The sequence below is a fragment of the Gekko japonicus genome, unplaced genomic scaffold (genome assembly GCF_001447785.1).
Source record: "Gekko japonicus isolate JY-2015 unplaced genomic scaffold, Gekko_japonicus_V1.1 scaffold449, whole genome shotgun sequence".
NCBI classification, from domain to species: Eukaryota; Metazoa; Chordata; class Lepidosauria; order Squamata; family Gekkonidae; genus Gekko; species Gekko japonicus.
Genome location: NW_015170287.1, coordinates 339,494 through 361,723, shown reverse-complemented (window position 1 = coordinate 361,723; position 22,230 = coordinate 339,494). Strand labels below are relative to the sequence as shown.

General features: G+C 41.6%; 1 protein-coding gene across 1 annotated transcript in view; it reads left to right on the top strand.

Moving 5' to 3' along the window:
- Positions 1 to 22,230, top strand: part of CSMD3 (CUB and Sushi multiple domains 3) — a 796,050-nt gene that overhangs the window by 757,391 nt on the left and 16,429 nt on the right. The window contains exons 63-65 of the mRNA XM_015417873.1: positions 4,632 to 4,811; positions 9,208 to 9,273; positions 22,195 to 22,227. Of these exons, the coding sequence (XP_015273359.1) occupies positions 4,632 to 4,811; positions 9,208 to 9,273; positions 22,195 to 22,227 (279 nt within the window). The remainder of the gene's footprint in view (positions 1 to 4,631; positions 4,812 to 9,207; positions 9,274 to 22,194; positions 22,228 to 22,230) is intronic.

The following is a 22,230-nucleotide window of genomic DNA, read 5'->3' as shown; positions in this document are numbered from 1 at the left end:
ATGTTCGTTGCATCGATGACATTGTCTAACCATCTCATCCTTTGCCATCCCCGTCTTCTTTGGCCTTCAATCTTTCCCAGCATCAGGGTCTTTTCCAGTGAGTGCTCCCTTCTCATTTGGTGGCCAAAGTATTTGAGCTTCAGTTTCATTATCTGGCCTTCCAGGGAACAGTCAGGGTTGATTTCTTTTAGGATTGACTGATTTGATCTTCTTGCAGTCCAAGGGACTCTCAAGAGTCTTCTCCAGCACCATAGTTCAAAAGAATCTATTCTTCGGCGCTCGGCCTTCCTTACAGTCCAACTCTCGCAGCCATACATGACTACTGGGAATACCATTGCTTTGACCATACGGACTTTTGTTGGCAGGGTGATGTCTCTACTTTTTATTATGCTGTCAAGATTTGCCATCACTTTCCTCTCAAGGAGCAGGCGTCTTTTAATTTCATGGCTGCAATCACCATCTGCAGTGATCTTGGATCCCAGGAACATGAAGTCTGTCACTGCTTCCACAACTTCTCCTTCTATTTGCCAAGGACTGATGGGGCTGGATGCCATGATCTTAGTTTTTTTGATGTTGAGTTTCAAGCCAACATTTGCGCTTTCCTCTTTTACTCTGAGCAAGAGGCTCTTTAGGTCCTCTTCACTTTCTGCCATTAGAGTAGTATTGTCTGCATATCTGAGGTTGTTGATGTTTTTCCCAGCAATCTTAATTCTGGCTTCTGAATCTTCCAGACTGGAATTTCACATAATGTATTCTGCATATAAATTAAATAGGCAAGGGGACAATATACATCCTTGTCGTACTCCTTTTCTGATGCTAAACCAATCAGTTGCTCCATATCCTGTTCTGTCACTTCTTGACCCTTATACAGGTTTCTCAAGAGACATGTGAGGTGGTCTGGTACTCCCATCTCTTTAAGGACTTGCCATAGTTTGTTGTGATCCACACAATCAAAGGCTTTAGCATAGTCAATGAAGCAAAAGTAGATCTTTTTCTGGTACTCTCTTGCTTTCTCCATAATCCAGCGAATGTTGCCAATTTGATCTCTAGTTCCTCTACTTCTTCGAAACCCAGCTTGTACTTGTAATTCGTCCATTCCTGTCCACTTTAGTTCACTGATTCCCAAGATGTCGATGTTCAGTCTTGCCATCTCATTTTTGACCATGTCAAGCTTACCTTGATTCATAGATCTTACTTTCCAGGTTCCTATGCAGTATTGTTCTTTGCAGCATCGGACTTTCCTTTCACCATCAGACACATCCACAACTGAGCGTCCTTTCGGCTTTGGCCCAGCCACTTCACTCTTTCTGTGGTTACTTGTACTTGCCCTCTGCTCTTTCCCAGTAGCATATTGGACACCTTCCGACCTGTGGGGCTCATCTTCTGGTGTCATGTCTTGTAGCCTTTTGTTACTGTCCATGGGGTTTTCTTGGCAAAGATATTGGAGTGGGTTGCCGTTTACTTCTCCAGTGGATCACACTTGGTCTGAGTTCTCTGCTGTGCCCTGTCCATCTTGGGTGGCCCTCCATGGCATAGCCCACAGCCTCATTGAACCACGTAAGCCCCCTTGCCACGTCAAGACAGTGATCCATGAGGGAGGTATGGAGTATACTAGGGCAGTAAAGAAGATGAGGGAGATCTAAGGAAAGGAGAGCTTGGGATGATTTATTTTCCAGCAGTGACTGTTATTCTGGTAAGTAAGGTTTGAGTGATCATAGGAACAATCACCTCTGAAGCATCCTTGGTCACAGATAATGGGTGATTGAAATGTATTGAATCAATTCTAGAAACATATTTCAATTTAAGATGGACTCTTCTGTCAAACCAAACCATGGAATGTCACTGACATCAGTGTGGCATCAGCATAGCTAGTGGACATCTTATGCTCTCTTTCTTTCTTTTTTTTGAGATAATTTTTTTTATTTTATAACAGCAAACATAAACAAACAACATACACAAACACACAAAGCAAACACAAAATGGGAGAATCTCTCCATTGTTTTGAATAGACTGTTTTGTTATCCAAACAGCTCTCATTATAAAAAAAAATCTCTGCACCTTATATTACAGAACATAGCTTTGCACATTTTATCATTAATGTTCTTATTGTCCTCTGTTTTGGTTATAATCATGTTTCATTTGTTATATTCTTCAATCCACTTGTAAAGTCTTGACCATGTTTCTTCAAAAATTTTCTCTTTATGCCCTTTCAAAATTAAAGTTAATTTGTCCATTTCAGCAGTTTCTAGTATTTATTTATTATTCCTTCTTTTGAAGGTGTCTCCTTTTTTCTTCAGTATTTAGCATACAATATTCTAGCAGTTGTAACTACATGTAAAACAAGATAAGAGTCTTGTTTTTTACAGTTTTGTGGAAGTATATTAAATAAAAAGAGTTCTGGTACAAAAGGTACATTGCTTTTAAAGATTTATTTTTGCAATATTTTGTGTATCCAAGCCCCATTTTTTTTTACTTTTATCACAAGACCACCACATTTGAAAAAAGGAACCAACATTTTTTGACATTTCCAACACTCATTCGACATGTTGGGGTAACATTTGGATAACTTATCTGGTGTAATGTACTATCTATAAAACATTTTATAAATATTTTCTTTGTAAGAGATTGCTTTAGTAATTTTTATATTTGTTTTCCATATCTTGGACCATTGGTCTAAATCAATATTATACCCCAAATTTTGTACCCATTTAACCATAGAAGATTTCACCACTTCATCTTGTGTTTTAATTTCTAACATTATAACATACAATTTCTTAATAAGCTTATCAAATGTATAAATCAATATTTTATCTATTACAATTGGCTTTTCATAAAAATCCATTTGCTTATCTTTAACAAATCTAGATTCTAATTTTGCTCTTTCCCACCAACTCAAATCTATATCTTTTTAAAAGGTTCTCTATTGTCTTTAGTTGATTTTTATTATCCAGCAAGTCTTCATATCTGTGCAATAAATTTTTGGAGTAAATTTGGATTTGTAAAAGCTTCGAGTGGTGAGACCCATTTTGGTATCTTGGTATAGAAAAGTATTTCAGTTTCTTCCCAAATTTTCCACAAGAAAGGGAGGCCGGAAAACACCACTTATAAATCCAAAATATCAGAAAAAAAATCTTAATTGTAATCCAAACAGATAAATCCCAGGTATCCAAGTTACAAAAGGAAAGAGAATAAAATTCAAATACAGTAAATATTGTATAAATACAATCCAATGGAAATTCTTGAGAAATCCACCCCCCCCAAAAAAAAAAATTATCCACCCAAACTGAGGAGAAGAGGAAGGGAGTAGGAGTTCTTATATCAAATATACTAGTCCATGCCAACCAAGGAAAAAACAAAGAGGGTTCACTTTTTAAAGTTATTTATAATTGTTATAATCCACTGCACAGGAGTGCCCAGGAACACCATTAATACCCATCAATCATAGTGGGACATGCCAGTGATGCCTCCACATTATCCAGCTATGGAAACAGCTAGCTAATGTATTCTAATGCCCTGGCATCACTTGGCCCCTAGCCACTTACAGAAGAGGGGAGCAACCAAGCACCCTCCAGTGCGCAAAGGACTTCAGTACATCCAGTAACATGTCTTATGCCTACCAAACTCCTGGAGACTCTGCAAATGCAGGTCTGAATAGCATGGGGAGGGGGATTTCATTTTTGGAAATTCGCTTCTTTAGATACAGCCATTGATCCCTCCAAACCAACAGATTATTGGAGTTCAGGGACAAATTAGGTCAATAAGAATTATTCTCTTTTTTCTCTTTTAAAAGACAGCTTTGTCTTTCATTTCTCTTTGAATAGAAATCAGTGCACCTTTTTCTAATTTCAGCCCTTGCAAGGTTTCATTGTTTGTGTGTTTTTATTTTTCTGAAGTTGCACATCTCAAGGTGGTGCCCTAACAGGAAGGATAGGAAGGTTTGGGAAGACATTGCCTGCTTTTGAGCATCTACAGAGGTCCCAGTCACACGGAGGGTTTTGGCCTGGTAGAGGGATGGATCGAGGACACAGCAAACGGGCGCGATCTCACCGCAACATATGGGAAGCGACATGCACCCATCCCCGATCTGCCCCTACCCCCAAAAACCCGCAGCAAAAAAGAACCACCGACAGAGGTGGTCTTACCTGAAGGGCCAAGGCAAGCGCGGCCATGGGATCACCGGCATGTCCTTCTACCGGCGCATCCCCGGCTCCTGGCCGAACTGCACATGCGCAGCTGGCTGCCTCGGTCTCTGACCGTGGCTTCCTCCCCGGCATCTGATCATGCCGGGGAGCAACGGCGCCATGGCTCAGGGGATCTATGTGATCCCGCTGTGGCGTGTCTATTTTGGTGCGGCTTCCAAAAGCCGCACTTTGGCCATGCATTTCCTCCCCCTTGTGGCAGGGGCCAGAGTTCAGTTCTGAAACTTTGCACAACTTCTCTTCCTGCCCCCCCCCTTGAATTTCCCTTTGATAAAATTGGAATTGATTAGAAACTGATTCCAAACTTGATATAAGGACATGTTGTTTTGTAGTACAATTAGCATCTCAGATGGATTATTATTATTATTATTATCATCATCCCACGTGCTTGTATTTTGAGCCATAAAATATAAACATGTCTTTCTTTTTCAGCTCACAGTTGTAAGCAGCCAGAATCTCCAGCTCATGTGAATGTTGAAGGAATGGATCTTCCCTCCCTTGGCTATACTCTGATATATACCTGCCAACCAGGGTATTTCTTAGCAGGAGGATCGGAACACAGAGTCTGCAGATCTGATGGCACTTGGACAGGGAAGGTTCCTGTTTGTGAAGGTAAACCTCTTGCCTTCCCTACTTGCTTTCTTAAGGCAGAATTTTGATTAGAAGAGATGTGGAGACAAAGCTGATTTGTGTTTCTTTCTGCTCGCTCTTTCTCATACATGTGTAATACCTATAACAACATAATGCATTATATGATACTATCATACTGTGCAGCTGCCTGCCGCAGCTATGCCAGAGGCATTGCTGCAATTCTTTTCTGCCCTACCGCCAGCTGTTTTGATATATTTTTAATGGGTCTGTTAAGTAGGTTTGCTGTATTACAGAGACTGACTGTGAGTTATTGAGCATCATGGCTTAAATGGGATTTTAACCCTAGACTCTATGCTCTATATTGGTGGCTATATATTAGAGGTCCCTTTGGGGGAAGGGCTGCAGTTCAGTTGTAGAGCATCTCCTTGACATGCAGAAGGTCCCAGGTTCAATCCCCAGCATCTCTAGCTAAAAGAATCAGGTGGAAGGTTCTGAGTCATTGGAGAGCGGTTGCCAGTCTGAGAGTTCACATGAAGCTGCCATCTACTGAGTCAGACCTTTGGGCTATCAAGGCCAATAGTGTGTACACTGACTGGCAGCAGCTCTCTCGTGTTTTTGGTGGAGGGCTTTCACATCACCACCTACCAGATCCTTTTAAACTAGAGATGCAGGGATTGACTTTGGACCTTCTGCTTGCAAAGCAGATGCTCTGAGCCACGGACCTCCCGAGTCCATCTAGTCCAGACATTCCATCTAGTATACCACGCAGATTCTCATGATAAAGTCTCTCAAGAAATTTAATGTCCAGCATTATTTACTAGATGCAGTTTACACCTAATACTGTATCCTTTAAAAAAATCTGGAAATGAAGAGTGAACAGAGACAAACCTCTTTGTTTTCTCTCTCTGTTGTTTCTGCTTCTCTACAGGTACCCCTACCCGGGCATTGGACTGGTTTTTTGTTTTGTAAACTTTGGCATTTGTGAAGTAAATTAATTGGCAAGCTGGTAGCAAAAGAGAAAGGCCTTACTTATATTCAATTGCCCAAGACATTATCAAGGAGGGCCAGCTTTCAAAAAGTCGTCTCTGACAGAGCCTTTTTTTGATCTTATTGATACATACTGAAAACCTGTAAAAGCTTTCAGAAGGAAATGTTGTTAGGAGAAAAAGCAGTGTGTTCCCTTGTTCTCTCTTGTTGCGGATGAAAATAGTTTTCACAGAAAAAAAATGATTGTAAAGAAATAGAGAATTACATTGCTTTCATCTGTCTCATAGTGATTCAAGTTACAAAAGACAGCTCAATAATAAGGATCCATACAGCAGCTATAAAGTTAGTTGGCCAATGATACACAAACTTCTTTTCCATTTTATAGATTCATTTATTTCCTGAAGTGTGTAACTTTTGACAGGACTAGCATGTAAGAAATAGTATGACCTAGGTTTGAGGAGGAATGGAGCTGGCGACATTTTCAGAAGTCTCTAAATCTATATTCCTAAACCCCAGGGCTCTAGTCGGGGGGGAGCTCTCAGGTACGGAGCTCCGGAAGAGAACCTCTAGGGGGCGGGGCGGTCACGTGGTGAAGCCCCGCCCCCTTCTTTACCCCGCCCTCTGCTTCGATCCTCATTCCGTTTGGGAATGAGGATGAAGCAGGAGGGTAAGTAGCCGGGCCTTCTGACACACTTCCGGTGATGTCAGGGGGTGTGGCCTTCTGTCACTTCCGGTGATGTCAGGGGGCGTGGCATATGCAAATAAGTTATGCTAATGAGTTATGCTAATGAGCTCCGGCAGCTCTTTTTCTACAACAAGACCCCTGCTAAACCCTAACACTCCGACCTGGGTGACCCAGGCTAGCCTGATTTTGTCAATCTCAGAGAAGCTAGGCAGGATTGGACTTGGTTAGTACTTGGATGGGAGACCACCAGGAAAGTCCAGAGTTGCTATGCAGAGGCAGGCAATGGCAAACTACCTCTGTCTGACTCTTGCCTTTAAAACCTCACGGGGTCATCTTAAGTTGGCTGTGACTTGACAGCCCTTTGCACCCACCAAAGGTATATCAGCTTCCCTGCTGAGGTTTTCCTGCAAAAGGAATCCGGTAATTCTAAATGATTTTACACTGATTTCACACAACTATGATTCCTAGGATACCTTGGAAACAGCTGTAAAAAAGTATAACTCCCAACTCATTTTTTGTGATGAGGCAGGATTGGACTTGGTTAGTACTTGGATGGGAGACCACCAGGAAAGTCCAGAGTTGCTATGCAGAGGCAGGCAATGGCAAACTACCTCTATCTGACTCTTGCCTTTAAAACCTCACGGGGTCATCTTAAGTTGGCTGTGACTTGACAGCCCTTTGCACCCACCAAAGGTATATCAGCTTCCCTGCTGAGGTTTTCCTGCAAAAGGAATCCGGTAATTCTAAATGATTTTACACTGATTTCACACAACGATGATTCCTAGGATACCGTGGAAACAGCTGTAGAAAAGTATAACTCCCAGCTCATTTTTTGTGATGTCTGAAGGTCAGTAGTTCAGCAGTTCAAGACCCGAGTGCTGCATGACGGAGTGAGCTCCTGTCTCTGGTCCCAGCTCCTGCCAACCTAGCAGTTCGAGAGCAAGAAATTGCAAGTAGATAAATAGGTACCACTTCGGTGGAAGGGTAACAGCATTCGGTGTGCCTCGGCATTTAGTCATGCCAGCCACATGACCACGGAAATATTTTTGGATAGCGCTGGCTCTTCGGCTTGGAAATAAAGATGAGCACCGCATCCCTAGAGTCAGATTTGACTGGCTTTGGAGCAAGGGAAACCTTTACCTTTACCTAGGGGGAAAAAGGGCCTTTAGTCCAATTTTGGTTCATTAAATCAGTGGAAATTGTACTGTTCTCTTTAGTCCAATTGAGACCGAACCAATGCAACATAACAAATCCACCAAGATAACGTGAAGGAGTCCAAAATTACCATCTACCCAAATGGAAATAGAACATTTTTTGCAATCCAGCCCAAATGCCTTTTAATATCAGGGAGTCTCAAGCCGTTAACGATAGGATGTTTTGGAGGGTTGCCATGGGTTGGAACTGACTTGTTGGGACTTAATACACACACAAATAAGCCATTCTGATATTTCCCTGTTTACTTGCCTTTCTTCAAATGGGGCAATGGTGTGAAAGGGGTGTGTGAAACTTTCACAACAAATTAGAAAACCAGAATAAGTTTATTCAGTAGAGAACTTAGCACAGACTAGAAGGATTTCAAAATAAAAAAGGCTTATGGCTCTTGGCCCTAACTAAACATTAGAGATATGCATAATTACCAACTTCAGGAATCCATAGTCCAAGATTGTCCATTGTGATAAAGTCCAATTAGGTCTCATCTTTGTGCAAGCATACAGCCATGTGCTCAGCTCCTAAGCAGTTCTTTGTCTCTGCCATAGATCACATGGCAGCACACCATCTCAGATGGACAGCAGACAGAGCAGCAGAGATAACAGGAAGAGAAGACAGAGTTCTCTCCATAGGGTTTGACCAGTACATCTGAATGATCAGAGCTCTGAAGGGCGCACCTGCAGTCATGTGCTCCCCAAATTCCAACCCACCCATGGCCCATGTGACTGTTTGCTTGTTTGCTAGGCCATCTGGTCTTCTGCCAGCATGGAAGTGTGAAGGATGTAGGGTTATATGGCAGGCTATTGAGGCCATATGGCTTCAATAGGAAATCAACACAGCAGGGTATCAGCAAGAGGCATTCCAGGGGAGACATGAAACCTATAGAAATCAATTTTTCTATACAATTACCCAGATGTCTTTGTGTTGGAAAAGCAAGCTCACACTAACTCAGCTTAGAGGGAACACTGGACCTAACAAACTACATTACCCAGATGTCTTTGTGTTGGAAAAGCTTTCCAGCATAGAGAGTATCCCTCTTCATCATGTGCCTCTTCATTGTAGCAGCTGGAAGGTAACTCTAAAGGCAAAGCTGGGGAGAAAGGAAACCAGCTATAGAGAAAGTTGGGGCCTGGCTGTGCTGACAGGGAAATATTTATTCCAAATACTTGTTCCAAACTCAATCTCCCCCCCGCCCTGTAATATTTTTCCTGAAAATGCTCTGGAAAATCCACAGAAAGAATAAGACCATTCTCATTCAAGATCGGGGAAGGGAGTTATCTCTAGTTCTTAAAGTGCAGTCCTATTCAGAGTTATTCTAATGTAAATTCATTAACATTAGAGAGAGTTTACACTGGACAAACTCTGCATAGGATTGCACTGTTAAGGCATAATTCAAGATAATTCCATCTTTAATTAATGGTATCAAGTATAGGTGTCACTGTGCATGTAATACTTGTGCTTGTATGTTATGTAGAAGATCAAAATGCTTTTGTTGAAGTATCACTGCTCATTTGTTGACATTACTTATATCAACAGCTGGTTCCAAAATATTGGTGAAAGACCCTAGACCAGCTTTGGGAACACCCAGTCCCAAATTAAATGGTGAGTACATTGAGTTCATAAACTTATGATAATAGTTAAAAGAAACAAAAACGCCAAGATTCCAAATCTCTTCTTGTTAGTACAAAAAGAAAAAGAGTTCTCAGAAATCTACAAAAGTCCACAGACATGGAACTATGAAGATGATGTTAAACTGAGATATGTGATAAAATAGAGTAAAAAAAAAGGCAATAAGCATCTGGAATCATACGATGTATCTTATATCACTAGTTACTCATTTCTCATTAAATCCACTAGGGTACCCTTTAGGATCAAATTGCAAAAATTAATTGACAACGTCGAAGATATGAATACCCAGGAACTGGGGAAACACAGCAGTGTGGAAGAAATGTTAAGGAAGTACTATGGCAGAAAATCTAAATTAGTCAAAATTATGTATCTTAATTGAAAGAGCCAACAGGCTACTAAAGTAAATTAGTTTCATTGACAAAAAACTTTTATGCTAAATGAAACAAAATACATCAACTGGATCAACGGTACATATTGATCTGGCTAATATAGTATAATGATGTTCTCGACATCAGAGTACAATGTAGTAGCAGATTCTTCTACCCAGCTTCATTGAAATGAATGGGAAGCAACATAAGAACATAGAAGAAGCCAAGAACCACCCTTCTGAATTTTGGTCTAAAAGGTTGTTAGCCTTTCATTCTGGGGATATTGCCTGTGATACCTCCAATAACATGTGAACAGTTTTGTTTTATAGGTTTTTTAATTATAAGCTGCCATTATATATATAAAACATTAAATAAGTAAGTTAATAGCAAGTTGTAAGCATGTTATGAAGACTGTATGAATATGGTCACTATTTGGTTGCGGTCACACATGCCAGTTGAAATGGAGGGGAAGCAAGGCTAGTCCCTCCGGAGGAATTTGACCCACAGTTGTGAGATCCCACAGCCCTTTGTAGCTGTGGGCTCATCCCGTCACTGTGCGATGAGATGCAACTGCGTGTGAGTCAGGGTTTTTTGTCATTTGTTTCCCATGCACATAAATGAGGAATTGCACCTCAGCACCGAGGGCCCCCTATGGGTATGCGATGATGCGCATACTGCGAAGGGGGGGAATGGCACTGAGCCAAGAGGACCTGATCAGACCATCCCAATGGCATGCATGCGTGCTTGTGCAATCAGACAGGGAAAGTCCATCTGTGGCCTGTCAGAACCCATTTACTACTGGAATTTTCCAGTGTCTTTTTACTCTGCTTCTGCAGTGGAGTAGCATGGGTTGCCAATGACTGCGGGATGCTTCCCAGATGTTGTTGTCTGATCATGCCCTCTAGATCCGTCAGGCATTTGCACCTATGTCAGATCTACTGGTGTGTGTGATCACAGCCTTTCTGTATTTTCTGCCATTGCATTCAAGGCAGTTTGCATTTCAAAATAATTCTATACACACAAGAAGTATAGAAATGTTCTGAAATAGAGAGGGAATAGGAAAACAATCATATTCAGTTTCCAGTTCTTAGATAATTTTTTACACAATAACCAGGTGGTATGGGCCACTGCAGGAAAAAAGTTCTTGGAGGGCAGGAGTCAAGTAGTTCCAGCTAGGTCAGTGGAAGGGACCTCACTGTCTCATCTCCCTCTGACACAGCCAGGAAGAGGGAATCATGTTCTGTATTACTGCTGGAAATGTGCTTGTTCAACCTCCAAGGAAAATTAGCAATTCAAAGAATATGGCAGTTGTTGCAGCTAAATGACTTCTAGCAAGAATGTGAGAATCAGTTCAAATAAATCCTTCACTCCCCGTGGCTAGGAGCTTATTCTTTGAGTAAGGAAAATATTTAAAATTAAAAGAAATTAGGCAAATTATGCATGTCAGATGGTGGATGTTTGTAGCTTAGTATGGGAAAAATAGAGAAAACTTGTTTCAGTCTCACTTGTGATTGTCACATACTATGGTATTTATATGTGTGCTGTTGCTTGTTTAAATTGGAAAGAAATTGAAGCATCAGTTTCAAAAAGTCTCAACTTCTGCTTACTTGGGGAATGATGTATGATGCAACAAGCTTATAAGGGTCTGGGTTTGTCCAACCAAATGGGAGGGAGGGACAGACAGACAGAGATACATGATAGGGAAGGGGTGAGAACACCATTCAACTTCTCTTTTGTACCCTTTGGAGATGCCAGAGCACCTGCTTTCTGGGTCACTGAAGAAGTACAAAGTTGATGCCAGCAATAGCAGGGCTGGAGGATCCTTAACCTACCCCTTCCTAATCATCCTCATTTACACCCCTCCACCACCACCACCCACACACACACACCATTGCTTTTACATGTATTTTTAAGTGTGCCAACCTAGAGAGTCTCATTTGAGGGGGAAATGCCCTTGGGGGAACATTTACAGAAGACATTTGGTGGGTATGGAAAAGGATAATCTTTCCTTCTTGCACATCTGTCATCTTTAAAGGCCACCTCTCCCACTGCACATGTGCTGAAATGACATGCAGTTCTGCCCCGAAGAGCTAGGAAGTAAACAGATTTTGTTACACACGTGGAGCCAGATTGACCTGGAAGCAGAACTGAATCAGAATTGGGAAGAAATCACAAATTCTAGGCAAGAACCAGACACAAACTTGGGGAACAGACTTCCAGCATATTTCTATTAGTCCATAGTTTTACCTAACCCAGCAAGATTGTTTTGTGTGTGTGTGTTTTAATATGCCCTAAGCCTATATCTATCTGTCACCTTTCAGTACAGTCTATGGTTCTCTCCTGTCAGTAAACGTGGACCTTTCATCAAATGTTGTCAAATGTAGCTCATGATAAAAGTTTGCAAGCTTAAACAATGTTGAAAGCAATTAGATTAAGGAAGAAGTTTATTCCTTTTTGCAAATTCTATCCATATGTGCATTTTACACATTTCTGGGGTATGGTTTTGTAATATTATAAGACATAAGGGTGATGTATACAACATAAGGATTATGAATACATTTTTAAGTGTAGCGAAACTCCTTTCTCTTTGTAGTTTCTAGAGAAGCAAAGGAAGATTGATTGAAGTATTAATTTGTCTTCAGGGAGGTTTATAGATTTTAGGGTTGCTTCATGCGTTCACCTAGTACAACAATGAAGATCCATTTGTGGAAGCATTAATTGCCCATGTACCTGCATGTGGTCCAATTCGCCTCTAGATAATTCACATTCAGACCCCAGATTGATGTGAATTAAAAGGGGAGGAAACTGGGAATATATAGGCCAGCTGAATAAGACCTGACCTGAGCCTTTCTACAGATAATGCAAAGCCTGGACCCGGCCAGAGGCGTGAGCCTTTAGCTCAAGCTAAAGAGCAAGAACCAAAGGGCACTTAGCCTTTATCCCTCTGTGTACCATGATGCTGGTGGAAGTGTTTATCAGCTTGGGACATCCTTGCTGCTCATGGTGGGAAAGAGCGGCAGGACTCTGATCTGGAGAGCCAGGTTAATTCCCCATTCCTACTCCACGTGAAGTCAGCTGGGTGACCCTGGTCAGTCACATCTCTCTCAGGGCTCTCTCAGCCCCACCTACCTCACAGACTGTCTGTTGTGAGGAGGGGAAGAGAAAGGAGTTTGTAAGCTGCTCTGAGACTCCAAGTGAAGGGTGGATATAAATCCAATCTCCTCCTCCTCCTCCTCTTCTTCTCTGAGACTTCTCTGCAGAGTTAATTGCTATAGAAAAAAATATCTGGACACTGACATTTGTGAAATGCTGTGTATTTATTCTGTTTGAAAATGTTGAGATTGTTGAGAAACCAATTGGCTTTCTCTAATGCCCTTAGGCACTATTGGCAACAGTTGTTCAAATTCTTTGTGACATTATTACAAGTAAGCCAAAAATTGTCAACAATTTCTGTTATATCTTCTCCCCCCTCTTGGATAATGATACCGAAATCCTTCACCCTTTCTGTCATAATTTGGGCTATGCTGAAAGCAGTGACATAGCACTTTTTGAGGATACTTGCAGCAACAGTGAAAAGTCGTCTTTTCAGCAATTTTGGGGAACTGCAATGAAAAAGTGTTCACTAATGTGTTCGCTTTGGGTCCACATTGGGGACAAAGGCAAGTATAAATGAAATAAATTAATAAATAATAAATCAGAATGGGCTTAATTGATGTTCCCATGCAACCAGTTCAAGAAACAACTGTCCTTTGCTTGTCAAATCTGATTGTGTATGTAGGACAATGATGTCATCGCATTCCATATGTGATCCCTGATTGTCTGCAATCCCGTAGCAAAGAAGAAAGAAGCTCTAACAAAGGGGGGAAATGGTGTGGAAACAATTTGAGGAAAGGTGGCTGCAAACTGGTGTGAAATAGGCAAACATTCTCAAGGAACTTTGAGAATATTTCAGACCCCTCAGAAACACTGCTTTCACTCAAAAATAGGCAACCATTCAGAAAAGCCTTCGTTTTAATTCTAGGCCTCCTCTCCAGATCATCTTGGCTCCACTTGACCATGATTTGAGAGTGTCGAAATATATTTGCTGGAATCCCATCACCTCCCACATCATTTAGATCTCAAAGCAGGACTAATTGTATCAAATGACCAAAAGAGTATCATCAAGTTCCAGAGTTCAAGAATTTTCCTTTTTGCAAGTTGCCAAATATATAAGCTCATAGAACCTTTAAACATTTTTATTTCTATAGCACATTCCTGAGAGGTTGTGAAATCAAATAGCAGCTTATTCACAAGCCACAGTCTCTCTGCAGAAACACAACATGGAAATGCTCCCCCCCCCGCCCTTTCTAGTGGCTCTAGTGTGATCCTGCCTCTCTGCTCAGCCAATAATTTTTAACAGGGCCACATTTCCAAGCAAGGCACAGGCCAGAAGTTCACTAGATTTGGCTCTGCCCTCTGACTCCCATACAAGCTACATTCCTGGCAAAGGAGTTTTGAATCCCCATTCCCAGAGTGTATGAACAGCAACAGAGGCTTTAAGAAGGACTTTTCTTAGAACATCTGATCTGTTACTATCTCCAGTGTCTTGACTCATGCACAGAAGCAAACAGCCAAGTCGTATCATATGGGGAGGTTTCTGCAAAAACCTATCCTTGCTAATCTAGAATGGGCTCAAAAATCACTCTTGCCTCACTGTAAAAGAAAGAAGTGTAGTTGGGTATGGATCAGGGGATATACTGACAGCCAGATGGAAAGAAAGCCTTTGAGGCCAGATCTGACTCCTGAGTCTCCAGTTGCTTCCTTTAGCATTTGCTGTACAAGCCAATGGTTACACTGCAATGGGTAAACAAAGTACACTTGCTTGTCCCCAGGTCCCAGTGGGGGTTCCAGTATTTAATACCTGCCCCCAAACAGCCACATCCCCAATGTGATGACATCACCTGGAAGTGATGTCGCCATGTTGGGGATGTCACACAGGGCGCTCTGGTTTAAGGCCAAAAACTCTATGGTAAATTTGGCCAAAACCCATAGTTTTGCCCTCAAACCAGAGCATCGCTGTGCAATGCCACCAATGCGATGGCATCACTTCCAGGTGATATAATCAGATCAGGGACATCCCGGAACATCCCCTAAATCCCCCCACTGGCACAGCAAGGGAACATGGCAACCCTAAGACAAAGGCCTAGCCAAGAGGAGTCTGAATTACTAGTTTTCTTTTGCACTGCCACTAGGGCATCTGCATTGCTTCTGTAGTGGAGCCTTCGTGTGGGTACATGATCTAGCCACAGTTAAGCAACTTTAAGCATATGCTTACCCCACCCTTTAAAATCACAGGGATCTAGCAGTGTTCAACATTGGTTGGATCATTCTCCTTGTTTTTACGTTACTGAGAAGTGATTTTGCATTTAATTATGCAGCAGCGTACGCAGTTGGCAGTGTCACCACTATTCAGCATGATGAATTACGTACATATAAAGTATAATGCAATAACCCATCATTTAGCTATCATTTTTCATCCAAGTATGGTTGCTCCAAAACATCTGAACACTGAATATAGAAATACAGGAAGAAATGAACACCAAGACGGATGGAGGATAGCTGGGTGTTAACGACTGATAAGAGTTCAGTGCCATTTTCCCCCAGGATGTCCACAGCTTGAATTGAAAGATGTGTCCTGGAGTTTTGCACTTCTTGGGTGCTTGTGTGTCCAGTTTGTATTGGGACCCATGGGTAAAGGGAGCTTAGACCTTCTCCCCATGTCTTTGTCATAACTGAACTGCTGCTGCGGAGCTGTTTTGGGGGAATGTAACATGTATACCATCAGTACATGTGGAGCCCCTAAATAGCTTCCCAAGGCCATTTCCGGTCAAGAAAATGACACTTGTATTTATTTACTTCACCTGTACCTTGCCTTTCTCCCCCATGGGCACCTATAGCAGCTTACATCATTTTCTTGTTCTCAACTGTATCCTCACAGTAACAACCCTTTGAGGTATGTTAGGCTGTGTGACTGATCCAGGGTCACCTAGCAAGTTTCCAAGGCACGAGTGGGGATTGAGACCTAGGTTTCCCAGATCCTAGTTTGACAACAGCCTCCCATTCCCTGCACGCCACAGTCCTAATCTGAATGAAGTCCTTGCAAGGCTGGGAATGATGGAACTCCAGACATATCCCTCAGCCCGACTCATGCACATCCTCCAGGGGAAAAAAAAACTTAACATAAATGAGAGCTGAGAGTCTCTCCTATTTTGGGAGTTGGGGGTCAAAGTTGATACAATGAATGAAGTGTGAGCATGGACAATTCGGGAGACACAGGAAATGGAATGGAGGGGAAGGACAGCATATATGTGTTCATGTGACAAAGGCCTATAAAAAGAAAATTAACAAGAAGGCAGCCAAATGCGAAAAGTGTCCTAGTTTTCTGGCTCTCTGCTCATATTGCAGCACATGAGCAAAGTCAGTCCCCCCCACCCTCCGCTCCGCTTGCCCACTTTAATTTGCTTAGATAAGAAATAAGGAATGCATTAGAAAACAGATACATCAACACGCACAGTTATAAATTCAGGAAGAAGAAATAATGGCTTGCAGGAACAGCTGCATTATTATGATAGCTCTTTCTATGTCATACTTTTTCTGCTGCTATTAGGATCAAGAATTAGTGGTGAGTGGGTAATTTTGTTCTGAATTTCTCCATGGGCCTGAGAAAAAAAGAAAGAAAAGAAAATGGAAACGTCATACAGACAGATGAAGCCACATTAATTTGACTTGCTTGCATGCCAGAATTTTATGATATGCAGATGCTAAAGGCTGGAAGGTCGGTAGTTCAGCAGTCCAAGACTCGAGTGCCACATGACGGAGTGAGCTCCCGTCTCTGGTTCCAGGTCCTACCAACCTAGCAGTTCGAAAGCAAGAAATTGCAAGTAGATAAATAGGTACCGCTTTGGTGGGAAGGTAACGGCGTTCCGTGTGACTTGGCGTTTAGTCATGCCAGCCACATGACCACGGAAATGTCTTCAGACAGCGCTGGCTCTTCGGCTTGGAAACAGAAATGAGCACCACAGCCCTAGAGTCAGATTTGACTGGCTTTCAAGCAAGGGAACCTTTACCTTTACCTTTTCATGGAGTTATACCCTTCTAGGTCCATTGAGCTCAGTGGGTTTAGAAAGGTGTAACTGATGAATCCTGTGTTCATATGGAATTATTCACTCTAGTGGATGAACTGAATTGACGGTCATTATTTGCAATACTACAGTATTTGCAGTACTTGGACTACATTAGCTCATAGTTGCATAAAAGAAGCTGAGCGATATGAATGAAAACAAACCATGCCAATGAAGACCAAACTATATAAACTACACATGCCCAAAGTGCTAAATAAATTCAGAGACAAAAACTCCAAGTTGTGAATTAGGAAAATTAAGCAAGGACTGTTTAAATGTCCAAAGGGGGTAACATGCACTATTTAGTAATCCCAGCCTTACAGCACAGTCCTGAGGAAGTTTGATCAGAAATAAATCCAGGCTTGACCTAGATAGGATAGGCAAGCCCGATCTTGTCCGATCTGGGAAGCTAAGCAGGGTCAACTCTGGCAAGTACTTGGATGGGAGACCTCCTTGAAATACCAGCAAGTCAGGAGGACAGGGGCAGGCTTTATTCAGCTACCTCTCTGACTATCCTCCAGGCCCCCAGTAGGGGTCAGCCACCAGAGGTCACCATGACTTCCAGGTGCACGCACAGACGCACACACAATTAAAAATAATCTCTCCTTATATATAATCGAATAGTGGGTGCCAAAGTTCTAATTCTAAAATGCACTCCCTTAGTGTATGGCTGATGGCACTGCTCCTCAGCATATATCGCCACCAATCAGAAGGCAAAGCCCGGGTCCCGCCCACACCACAACTGCTGCGACAACCTGGTCTTTTGCATATGGAAGCTGATTGGACTTCACTCCATTCCACACCTCAAACTCCCCCCCCCGCAAGGCAGTTGGAATGTCAGTTGCATATGGAACCTGCTGTATTCTGGTGGTGTGCAGGTCCCAGGTTCATGTTTTAAAAGCAGACTGACACTGTTTGCCCAAAGCCAGAGCACTCTCCCAGAGCCTCTTTCTAGCTCCCGTTGTATTTATTTCCACAACGGGCCTTATTTCTAGTCAGAAATAAATCCCAGTTAGTTTGGTGGCTGTAACTCTGTATTCATAATGTTTAGGACTGCAGTGTAAGACTGAGGTTTTAAGATTACAGCATAAGGTGATAACCATTCCTGTAAATGATCTCATAACTGGTCACTATCGTAAGGGAGAGAGGTTCACAAATGACTACATAAAAATTGAGATTTCTCTTCCACAAAACAGTTGTTGCAATGATTTTATTTGTTTAGTGATTGAAAACATTTATTTGCTGCCTTTATTCCTTATGGAGCTTGTTGTTCTGAGATACTACCGGATTTCTTTCTGATCCACTCTTGATAAGAAACTACATTCCATACGCCTTTTTTCCTGGTATAAGTACAAGAAGATGAAAGTTGTACTCCAGAAATGCTGCCTTTTCTTTTACTGAACTTTCAGGCAAGTTTCTCTAATGGTATTGGCTTATTACTCCATTTACTGCCTCAGCATATATGCATAACGGATTGTGGCTACTTACTAAAAGTGCACATTGTACAAGGAGGTAATAAGTAGACTAAAGCAGAGAAACAGAATTTCGCTAAAGACATTAAAGCCCAAATCAACAGCAAATGTAAGCACATATTATATGTGGAATGAAGTAGCCTCAATCGTAGCAGGACATAAAAATGTGTATTATTGCTGTGCTAGATCGCTGTTTAAATTTTTCACTCTGTATATTTATTGGAGTGTCCCCACATTTTTAATATTTTAGAGTCCTGAGATTTTAATCTTCACAACCAAGTGTGAGGCTGTATGCATCAATTCAGATTTAAGAGCCTAAACCAACCGCTTATTGAAATCACTGAAACTTTCCCCATTGATTTAGCTTTGCGTTAGAGCTTACCTCATCGTTCTGTGCTTCAATTTATAATGATTAACATTCATTTATTCCTTGGGAAGCTTTAAAAATGTGAGAAATGCTTAGGAGGCACTAAAAAAAGCTGTTGAATCGTTTTCTTCGTTTAAGAAAGATTTTGTGTTCTAAACCCAATGAATACGCTTTAAACAATTATCAAGCTTAGAACAGTTCTAAATTATCTTGAAGGTTTTACACAGCTTAAATTCTCCAAGGTCGCAAACCTAAGTACACTTTCTAAGACTCAAGTCTTAATTGAGTTCAGTATTAGCTATTAGTAATTTATTATTTTGAAGTAGAAGTGGTAGTTGTGTTGAGTGCTTAACCACTACTGTACTGTAGGAAAAGTATACTTTTTTAAAAAAATGAGTCATACTGACAGACCTACTGTCTTCTTCAAATCTAAGGCAAAGTTGACTTCCAACGACACATTCATTCAAGTGGGTTCCATATTTATTTAGAATTGCCTTGAAGCCTTTAAAATACAAAATAGAAGAGGAGTTGATTTTATACACTGCTTTTCTCTGCCCTAAGGAGTCTCAAAGTGGCTTACAAGGATCTTCCCTTCCTCTCCCCACAACAAGCACCTTGTGAAGTAGAATAAGAGAATCATAAAGAGAATCATAAATCATAAATTCACAACGACCTCCCCCCATACACCCCAGTGACCCCTGCTGCATGCCCAGAAGATGGCAAAACAAAAAGAAAAGCCTCCAGGATCCCTGGCCAAACTGGCCTGGAGAAAGTAGGTGGAGCTGAGAGAATTCTGAGAGAACTGTGACTGGCCCAAGTTCACCCAGTGGGCTTCATATGGAGGAGTGGTAGGTGAGGCTGAGAGAATAGGTAGGTGAGGCTGAGAGAGTTCTGAGACAAGAGTGACTGGCCCAAAGTCTCCCAGCTACTTCATGTGGAGGAGTGAGGAATCAAACCCGGTCTCCAGATTAAACTCCATTGCTCTTAACCACTACACCACACTGGCTCTATAATAGATAACTGGATAGCAAGGATGGAATCTAGGAGTTTCAACCCCCATGTTCCCTGGGGATGTTTAAAACTACATCAAGGTTCTTGCTCATAATAGCCCTCTGCCCACAACCCCATCCACATAATGACTGAACATAAAGAGGGAAATTGGGCATGAGCATCCTGGCTGTGTACCTGCCTCAGTGTGACCACCATTCTGTATGCATGACCCCTGTGTTTGAAGGCAGTGTTCATGTATATGCTTCCTTCCCTGTGATTGGGGATGCTGCTTTTGCTCATGGGGAGGGAGTGTACATGTGTAGATGCTGTTCTCGAATCTAGCAACCACATGGGGATGGAGTCACCACACTCATGCTGGCTCTCCTTATACATATGTTCAGTCAATACATGGAGGAGGTCATATGTGGAGGACTCCTGTTATGCTGGCAATGAAGGTTGACTGGGGCAGGAGGAATATAGGACGCTGACAAGTCCAGCTGTTCCCATAACTAGACCCTGATGCTTCCCAGTTCTAGGTTGGTACTACATTTACTTCAGTGCAGCTTGGCATGAACATATATATTCAGTTTATGCTAGGCATACTGATGCATTGAATGGTTGCCCTCCTAAACCCTTCAGAGACCAGGTGCAGGACTGTAATGTTAGTGTATCATGGGGGGTGGACCAACATGTCAGTGCTGTAACATCTTAGTAGAAGCATAGGCTTGGAACCTGTGCTTTATTTCTGTTAGCCCATCTGTCTGTTGTAGAGGAGGTCCTGTACTGTGGAGCACATTCATCTCATGCTAGGCACTTTATAGCTCCTTGGGAGTTTTTGATCTTGCATGAGAAGAAGTGCTTAGTCCCAGAAGAATTTGTACCCTACAGCAGACTTCCACCTCGCCAACAGTCAAAGATGCATCCAAACAGAAACAAAGTATAGGAGCCATAGCATTTTAGCCACCAGAAAGAATGTCCAGGTGGGATGGATACATGCCAATACAATGACCTTTGACTGAGGTTTGGCTTTGAAAGTCTTACCCTTGTGAAGAACACAGTAACCTTTGCTGTAGAAAAGAGCAAGAGTCTAGTTAGTAGCACCTTGAAGACTAACAAAATCTGTCGCAGGGTATGAGCTTTTGTGAGTCACAGCTCACTTCTTCAGATACTTTCTTCAGACAGTAACCTCTGCATCTTTATTTTCATTCCCAGATGAATGGGAATTGTTTCTGTGACTTCTTTCTTGAGAGCCAAGCCTAGAAATATCTGGTTGTTACGGAATACTACGGAAGGACTGAGATATAAAAACTATATATGTAGTGATAATCTGAAGTGTGGAAGGAGAAATCATGGCCTGTAATAAAGAATGGGCTAGGGGTGGAGGGTACATTGGATGGATGGATGGATGGATGGATGGATGGATGGATGGATGGATGGATGGATGGATGGATTGATATTACATATGTGTGTGCGTGTATGTGTGTGTTGAGAAATATCTTTAAAACATGTCTTCCTTGAGCCCAGTGTTTCTTATGTTGGAACAGTTAGGAATAGTTTCCCATTTTACTGTGTGGTTTAAGCAGGAATATATAATTGATAGCTTTCAAAGGGGCTCTTACTTCTGGCAACTGCACCTCCTTGCAAGGGCCATATGTGTCATAGTTAAGTAGCTAATGTGGCTTACGTGTCAATGGTCATGTCTATATGGAAGTACACTACAGTATTTCAGATCAGAAAATATTCTTTAGTGTTTAGTGTGCAAGTCAGTAATATGGAATAAGTTAGTGAAAGTTCTGTGTATAATAATTATTTGAAGTTGTACATGTATCAAAATGATTTATTAGGAAAAATATTTATCATGATTTATATGCAGTCATACAAGTGGGTTAGGCAGATCCCTCTTGGCCAGTATGTTCATGTGATTGAGTGTTTTCATGACGGGTTCTTTCCTGTTTGGGGGCTGTAAATATTTTAATGAGCTTCAAATTGATTTAATGGTCATGGCTTTTCATCAGAAAGTATGTGGTTTCTAGTGTGGTGTAAGCACTATGAATAATTTGTTGGCGATACTAGTCCCCTGACTGAAGGACCAACAATTCCCATGGTTCCTTCATTAGCAGTCAGCTTAGAAGTGGTTTAAATCTGCAATGCAGACATGTTTCTTGTAACAGTTGGAACCATCTGACAGTAATATTTCTTAACAAATTTTGTAATCCTGCTTTTCAGTTATCTCTCAAGGAGCTTTGTAAAAATTGTTATCGACCCAAGATTTTAAAATAAGGGGGAAATTCTCATGAAGTTATTTTTACATATAATATAATGGTTTAGTGCTGCAGTTATATCCTCAGTTCCAGTAAGAATTCGTAATAGCAGGGAGATGTTGGCAAAGCTGATGCTGGGTTCTGTGAAGATCATAAATATAATTTCCAATAGCAAAAAATAATTGAAGAGGAAAGGTAATGAGCATCTATTCTCATTTTAATCAGCATTACTGCAGACCAAATATGGCCACTCTTACTGTTTCAATGTTTTTGCAGTTCCTGATGACGTGTTTGCCCAAAATTACATATGGA